Source organism: Macadamia integrifolia, chromosome 7 (genome assembly GCF_013358625.1).
Source record: "Macadamia integrifolia cultivar HAES 741 chromosome 7, SCU_Mint_v3, whole genome shotgun sequence".
Lineage (NCBI taxonomy): Eukaryota > Viridiplantae > Streptophyta > Magnoliopsida > Proteales > Proteaceae > Macadamia > Macadamia integrifolia.
Window position 1 is genome coordinate 19,656,389 of NC_056563.1, and position 8,467 is coordinate 19,664,855.

The window sequence follows — 8,467 nt, forward strand, 5'->3', positions numbered from 1 at the left end:
GGCGGGGAATCAAATTTGGAGTTGACTGAGATGGATCCAGATTTTTGTTGTTTTGAATTAGACAACCATGCCAAGATGCCCTAATCATTAGGTTTTCATGTCAAATGGCCGATTCTAGGTTCAAAATTGGCAAACATCGATTCCATCACCGATTCTTATCGTTATAACCGTGGTTTCCCCATGTGTGAGCACTTCCTTTGACCTTACGCTAGCACATGAACCACATAGCCTGACAGTAAATCCCTTGCATTTTTTATGCTCATTAGTTGTTTATAAAATTGATTATTTACAAGCACACAAAAAAGCACATGGAACTAACCGTATGGGCTAACTATAAATAATTATAGAAGAACAAATAGAGAGACAAAAAAATTGGGATAAAAAATATTCAAAATTGGATTAACCCAAGGAGCAACAATGAGCTCTCAACAATCTTTATGGGAATCAGATTTTCTAATTGATGAAGTAAAGAAAATAATGGACAAATTACATACGGTGATTCATCCTTTTACACCAAGCAAAGATGTGAGAGAGTCTTCTCAATGAAGGATTCAGCCGGCCCCATTGTTTTGTGTTAAGATTGAGTTTGTTGTTGTTGTTATTGTAGAGATAGTGAGTATTTTTTCTATGAAGCTCTTCCTTTTTCTAGTACTTCATTTGTCAACATGGTGGATCATTTTCTCGGCATGCTTTATTTATTTATTTTTTTTTGGTGCCAATCATGAGTATTCAAGTCTTCAATCTAAATAGTCCTGCAGATCAATATTGACCCAACAATCACATAGTCCGAACCGTAATAAGATTGAATATTCTACTTAAGAGATATAAGGAAGCTGCAAATCTGAGGGAAATAATTTACCTCATCTGACCAAACTGACCCACATGGAATGGAGTAATCATCCATAGAATTCGAAACACTTTAAAGTAGAAAGCGATATTTTTGACTTGTCAACCAAAACACGAAGCTCGTCATCAGCAATACATCATCTTTCCGATTCAGATCGGGGAGAATCAGGTTCGGCGGAACCTTTCCGATTCTTCAAACCCTGTTTCGTTCCCACTTCCCAAGGTATGTGAGAGTGGAAGTGGAAGTGAAAGCGGAAGTGGATAAGAACTCCATTACTTCGCAAGTGTGCAAGTTTTAGAGAGAGAGAGAGAGAGAGAGAGATGCATCATTTCCTAAGAACTTCATATCTGCACCTCGAAAAGGCTGGGTTGGGTTGAGATCTACCAGTAGACTTAAATGATGAAATGGATAACACAACACAAAGGTTGAGTGCTAAATTAATTGCCACATGGCAAAATATGTAGGATATCAATGAATATCTTATCTTTTTGTTTGACTCCTCCCTGGTCAAATAAGTAGCTCATCAAGTTTGGTAGGGTCCGTCCGTACACCATAGATCCCAAAAAGATATCAAAGATCAGAGTAAGCTTCACAATCCGATTGACCGCCTGCGTGCCCCTTACGCCCAGTTAATTTTGAAGAGCACTTACCCTCTGACAGCGGCTGCTGGCAAGGAGTTAGCCGGAGCTTTTTCACTGAGTCCTCTCATGATCGCACACTTGACAAAAGAGCTTTACAAGTGGCATTGCCCTTCTAAATGAACCCAGATCAGGTCGAGTCTCTTGGGGTGCGGGCCCGTGTACTCTTGTTGGGGCGCGTAATCGTATTTCCCAGCCTTCTCATAGCTAATTAGTAGGCAGTGTCTAGTCTATTAGTAATTACTCAACGAGTCGAACTCCTATTTAAGCAGTAGATATGATGGAAGAGAGCTCAGACTTTACTGTGCTGGTAACTTCAATCCCCTACTCTCCCAATTAGCTTTGGACTAAAGTGGAAGATAAAAAAAAAAAAATGGCAAAACCAAAAGCCGGGCAGAATGCAGCTTATGGGTCACCGGAAAGTCCAGCACCAACGTTTGAGTTGCCGAAAAAGCGCCGTACTAACAAGTATGCTCTCTGCAGTGCAATCTTAGCTTCCATGTCTTCAGTTTTATTAGGCTACGGTGAGTAACGTACCCTTCTATTTATTCTCTTCAGTTTGTTTAATCCATGGATGTCAAGTCTAAGAGACTGAGACTGAGACTGAGACTGAGACTAAGACTAACCATTTTTGTAATTTCATCTTGGTCAGATATTGGAGTGATGAGTGGAGCAGCACTGTCCATCAAAGAGGATCTCCATGTAAGCGACACACAAATAGAAATCCTAGTTGGAACCCTCAGCATTTACTCTCTTATTGGATCAGCGGCAGCTGGAAGAACCTCTGATTGGATCGGACGTCGCTACACCATAGTCTTCGCGGCTGTCATCTTCTTCATAGGAGCCTTAATGATGGGTCTCGCCATAAACTATGCCCTCCTCATGGTAGGCCGCTTCGTGGCTGGTATCGGCGTTGGCTACGCTCTCATGATCGCTCCTGTCTACACCGCCGAGGTGTCACCCGCTTCGTTTCGAGGCTTCTTAACATCCTTCCCCGAAGTCTTCATCAACTTTGGAGTCTTGCTTGGCTACGTCTCCAACTACGTCTTCACTAGGCTTCCACTCCATTTGGGCTGGCGTCTCATGCTCGGTGTGGGAGCGATTCCGTCGGTGTTCTTGGGGGTTTGTGTACTCACTATGCCTGAGTCACCACGTTGGCTTGTCATGCAGGGTCGACTCGGTGATGCCATACAGGTACTCAACAAGACTTCCGATTCCAAAGAGGAGGCTGAGTTGCGACTCGCTGACATCAAGGAGGCAGCAGGAATTCCGGCAGAATGCAATGATCCGATCGTGGTTGTACCCAAACGGAGCCACGGTGAAGGTGTATGGAAAGAGCTCCTCCTCCACCCCATACCGTCCGTGCGACGTGTCTTGATCGCAGCCGTTGGTATTCATTTCTTCCAACCGGCGACTGGGATTGGTGCCGTAGTATTGTACAGCCCACGGATCTTCGAGAAGGCTGGGATCACCAGTAAGAGCAAGAAGCTCGCAGCAACTGTGGCCGTTGGATTTACGAAGACTATCTTTGTCTTGGTGGCCACCTTCTTCGTAGACAAGTTTGGACGGCGACCTCTGCTTCTGAGCAGTGTGGGAGGGATGACTATCTCATTGGTTTGTGTCGGGTTCGGGTTAACGATGGTGGAAACCCACCTGCATGAGAATATGGGGTGGGCCATGGCGCTGTGCGTAACCATGGTGATGGTCTACGTGGCGTTTTATGCGATTGGGGTTGGGCCTGTCACGTGGGTGTATTGCTCGGAGATATTCCCGTTGAGGCTGAGGGCACAGGGGTCTAGTTTCGCCGTGGCTGTGAATCTGGTGACGGCTGGGGTGCAGGCCATGACCTTTATATCGCTGTACAAAGCTATCACCATCGGTGGGGTCTTCTTCTTGTATGCCGGAATAGGAGCTCTGGCATTTGTCTTCTTCTTTGTATTCCTGCCGGAGACGCGTGGGAAGACCCTGGAAGAGATGGAAGGGGTGTTTGGCAAGTTTAGCTGGAGGGCCAACTTCAACAACGACAAAGGCAATAGCCAGGGCATACAAGCCACAGCCCCAACCACAGCCACAGCCACAGGCACCACTGTCGGTGATGTTCAGTTAGGCAGTAAGGCTTAGTTTGGCTGTCAAGAAATGGATGAAAAAGTGAAAAAAAAATTCAACAAATTTTGAATTTGAGAAGAAAAATAAACACATGAGCCAATCATAAATCATATCATGATGCAATAATTATAACCGGCTCATGGGTTTATCTCATTACTCAAATTCAATTTGTTTTTTAATTTTCTATTATTTTTTATCCATTTCTTGACATCCAAACTAAGCCTAAATGATAAGAGTTGTAAAATAATGATGATAACGAGTTAAGAGATGGGAAAAAATGTTTGTAACTAACGTGGTTATAACTTAAGTTGTAACCTCTCTTTTATGCTCATCAGTAGGTAAGCGTTGCTCTTGCCACATTAGGTATTAAATTGTCATTTTACTTTTAGTGGATGGATAGTAAAAATTGTTGAAAGTTTCTACTATATGGGTGTAAAGGTAATATGTCTATTGGAAAATAAATCAACTGCTCATACGAACACCTGATCGTACAAGTTAGCATCCAACATTTGTCCTTTTTGTTTCTAAATATACTCTTTTTTATCCTTGTAATGGTAGAAATAAAGATTTGTGTTGGATATTGACTCATACGACTAGCTAATCGTACGAGCAGCGGATCCTATCTCTCTCTATTACTACTAGTTTGTTGTTGGAGTCTCCTCTCCCTCTTTGGCACATGTGTTAGAATATTTCTATGTGGGCTTTTATTAATTAGGTTTTTTGTACTTTAATAAAACCAAGCTAATTATTTGGTCTAATTAAGTGAGACATACATGCTTTAATTAGTTTAATATGGACTGGCTAGTGTGGGCTTTAGTTAACCATTGGACTTATGATGAATGGGTCAATTGGGAAACTTTATAAATATAGAGCTAAGTCCCTTCTCTAACCTTAATCTTATTCACAATGTGCATTCTGGAGAGAGAAGGAGAAAGAGAAAAATAGTTTCTTGTGTTTTCCTCCCTTGTATGTTCAGGTCCCCCATCTAGCCAGTGAGCATAAAGGAATAGAGGAGAAGTACTTTGCTACGTGGATCAGAACTCAGAAGGTTTTCCACTGCACTTTATTTTAATATGGATTCCAAACAAGGTAGGTTTTTGTTGATTATAATTTCTATCTAATAGTTCTTGGTGTTCATAATCTATCTATGGTGATCTATGGGTCTAAGGTTTATATCTCGTGAAAGATTTTAATCATACAACTCGCTTCCTCTTCCCACCCCATCTCCTATAACTCCCCATAACACCCTGTTTGTTTTCCATCCCTTTCCTAGCTCCACCAACCCCTTCCCCACAGTCCCACCTGCTCGTCCTCTAGCTGTTGCTCACCCCAACCCTTCTGCAACTACCCCCTTCCTCGACAATCGTGGTGTTAACGATAGAGTGGCATCTCTTGTTGAAGGTAGCATTTAGAGTTTCAAAGGACTGATTTAAGTTGGAAATTTCCCTGTTACCTTCCATTTCAAGCTTACACTTCGACAATCGATGATGAATTTGAGAATTTTTGCTGTAAATTAGCAAAAACTTGCCAACATCTATAATGAAAGGAAGATGGGGAAGCCAATGTACTGAAATCCTCCACAATTGTTCTATCATCTTTAGTTATGTTTCTTCCCCCAACCTTTGCTTCTGTTTTATACCCCACTATTGTGTGGTTGTTTCATTCCCCCTGGTCTTGATGTATCCTCCCCCATTTTTTGGTTTTTAGTTTTATGAGTTTGAGCTTTGGGTTGTTATCTTTCTTCTTTTTTAAAAAAATTATTTATTCACGAAAAATGTACTGAAAGTCCCCCCTTCTTCTTATTGGCTTTCGTTGTTTAGTTTGTACCTACTGCCTGCTCCCTACTCTCTTCTTTTTTCAACTCCTTTCTAGTTAATAAAATTTTGCACCACAAAATAGAGAAGTATTACGAAATAACTAAGTTTGGTTGAGCCAATGGGTATCACGTTGAGATTGGGCTTTCATTGGTCCACCATGCATTGGGGAGATTAAGCAAGAGTACGAAGCAAGCCGTGAAGCAATTAAAGGAGACGAAGGATTGGTTGGATATATCGACGACCCAAAAGACGCAACGATGGCCTTTGCAAAGTACCACGTGTTGAGAACTATATATGACGATCTGCAAGCATTGAACGACAGGGAAACCACCGTCCAAGAATGGATTGCCATTCTCTTTTTCCAAAAAAGGTGTTTGTAATGTACAAGTCATATGCCATCACAAAGTATAACATTGAAATTCCTTCTGCATTCCTCTCTTCGACTACGTACTATCTATGTACCTTCTCAAATCCTCTATGATTCTTGCTCACATTTTTATTAAGGTCCCTCCAATAAAAAATTTGTCACCCTATCCTAAGTCATCGAATGAAATAGTTTTGTGTGTCTGTGCGTGTGTGGTCCCTCGATATAGACAAAACATATTTTGTTCGTTTGGTAAGAGTATGGTCAAACAGATGATGCATGCAAATGTTAAGGATCCATAAAATCAAAACTATTTATACTTCTTGATGGAAATTAAACGAGCAGGGAAAATTAAGCATTTCAAAGTGTTTGATGGCATGTCAGAATACAACTCTCTTGGCAGAAAGCCACGTGTAAAGCAATAGTACATTTCTTGATTATTATACAGATAAAATCGTGTTTGGTTTACTTTAGAATTATGATTAAATGAATTGGTTCAGGAAAAAGTTTTCCTAAATCCATGGAAGACGGTTCACCTATTATCTTAGGGTTTATAAATCGAAAATGGACCAGTTACTCATATGATCATTTGGTCATATGAATCAATATCGAACGCCTGTCTTATTTATTTCCAAATATATTCATCTTTATTTTTATAACGGTAGAAGGTAGGACATGTGTCGGAAGCTGACTCGTATGAATAGGTGATTGTGCGAGTAGCGGATCCTATCTGTAACGATCCCAAATTTGGTCTAGGAGTTTGGTCATTGACGGTCCAAGACTGATTTCATTTTAGGGAATAAACCGGTATGGATTTCCGCAAACCATGGGAATAAGCAAATAAAATAAATAAAAAGATATAAATAATTCATAAAAATGTGAACGGAAGTCTTAAATAATAAATAAAAAAAGGGTAATTTACAATGCCACCCCCTGGAGAATGCCAATATTAGAGGGACACCCCCTCTCTTTCACCAAATTAGACTCGGACCCCTTACCGTCAGTCAACGTTACATGATGCTTTGAAATGACGTTTTTGCCCTCATGAGTAAAAACTGATAAATTAGACATTTTTCATTATCCCAAAAATACCCCTCCTTATCTTTGGACAACAAAACCAAGGTTATCGCATTTTTGATCTCCTGTAGCTTCCTATTGGTCGTCTCCGAGTGGATGACACGCTTCCCTGCAACAAAGCACGTAATGACGAAAGCATCTTTTAGCCCTTCTGCAAAGAACAGTTTCTATGGACATTTCCAAAACCAGCGCAATTTCAGAGCATTTCACCTAGTCTTCGGTTGCCTGTGCCTTCAACAAATCCCTCCTGCGCCATTTTTTCGATCAGCTTTTTCACTGTAGCTTGGTTAGCTTCTCCTTCCAGCTTGCTCTGAAGCTTCGGTACTGTAACATATTCCATCGGCAGAGCATGATACAAAGCCTGCAATCAAATTGGAACCCTCAAAGTAAACAAGCGTGGGAAGGGAAAAATTAGAGAAGTTAAAAAGGGTTCCCCGGGGTGGGAGCCAGGGAAAAGTGGAGAGTTGGGAGACTGAAAGTTCACCTTCATGTACATGTAGTCATCTTTGCTACTCTTGGGAACATCATCACCAAGTGGAATTTCTTGAGCCTCCTTTTCTTCTTTAATGGCAGCAAACTCAGAGTCGAGATTCTGAAATCAGTGTTGTTAATGAAGTGATGAAATATGAGGAGAGGAATGAGGATAGAACGTTGATATAACTATTCCTGGAAATTGAGTTAACAAACCTTTAGCTTATTAATGGTGAAATTGTCCCTTCCGGCCCTTGATAGAACACCTTCTTTTACGAGTTTGTCCATGATTTCTGAAAAGCAGTCAAGGGAAGTTTAGACTTATTTTCCTACAACCAGCAGGAGATTACTGTGGAACCCTTCTCCAATTACCTTCAGTCAAAACTTGCAAACCGTGAATTTCCTTCAGTACCGATACAGAAAGGGCAAAAGTGCTACCCAGGTGTAATTTGTAACAAAAATGAATTTCCTTGGACAACAAAACCAAGGTTATCTCTGAAAGCCCTTTTATCTTGCCTCGATCTTGCAGGAAAGAATGTCAGATCATCGGAAGGTTTTAAATCTCAAGTTGCCGTGAATCGACGCCGCCGCCGCCCTTTCCTTCAACTCAGCTATGTTGGAACCTTAGACGATGATTTCTTCTCTGGAGAAGAAGATGATGATCGGATTCTTTTCGGGTTGGGTAGTCGCAAACGGTAGTTTTGTGAATCTCAGGCTCTCAGCCAATTCCTATTCACTCCTACAAATCGAAGTGTTGAGGCTCCATGCTGTCCATTGCCGATGCCGCTACCGCTGCTCTGTACGATCGCCGGTCATCCAAAAATAACGATTTGGGAGAAATGGAAATTAGGTCTTGGAATGGGTATTTTAGGTACTTCAATTTAATAAGGGTATATTGGTATTTAAAATAAAATATAGTTGTTGATATCAATATAAAAGGTATATTCCTTAACGTTGACTGACGGTAGGGGGTCCGAGTCCAATTTGGTGAAAAAGAGGGGGTGTCCCTCTAATATTGGCATTCTCCAAGGGGTGGCATTGTAAATTACCCATAAAAAAATAAAAGACACTTCCTCCATAGTAAGGTTTAAAATGAAATAACATTAAAGGTCAAATAAACCTTATAAAGACTTTAAAGAAAATAGAA

General features: G+C 41.0%; 2 protein-coding genes across 2 annotated transcripts; one reads left to right on the forward strand and one right to left on the reverse strand.

Annotated features, from left to right (window-relative positions):
• The first annotated feature begins 1,765 nt into the window (after window positions 1-1,765).
• Window positions 1,766-4,016, forward strand: LOC122083757 (putative polyol transporter 1). Its single transcript, XM_042651647.1, has 2 exons — window positions 1,766-2,009; window positions 2,138-4,016. Exons 1-2 carry the CDS (start codon window positions 1,859-1,861, stop codon window positions 3,604-3,606), a joined length of 1,620 nt encoding a protein of 539 aa, XP_042507581.1. The 5' UTR covers window positions 1,766-1,858; the 3' UTR covers window positions 3,607-4,016.
• A 2,721-nt stretch (window positions 4,017-6,737) lies between these two features.
• Window positions 6,738-7,608, reverse strand: LOC122084806 (meiosis-specific protein ASY1-like). Its single transcript, XM_042653233.1, has 4 exons — window positions 7,537-7,608; window positions 7,334-7,441; window positions 7,060-7,210; window positions 6,738-6,958 (listed from the first exon to the last, which is right to left on the reverse strand). Exons 1-4 carry the CDS (start codon window positions 7,606-7,608, stop codon window positions 6,783-6,785), a joined length of 507 nt encoding a protein of 168 aa, XP_042509167.1. The 3' UTR covers window positions 6,738-6,782.
• Between the last annotated feature and the right edge of the window lie 859 nt (window positions 7,609-8,467).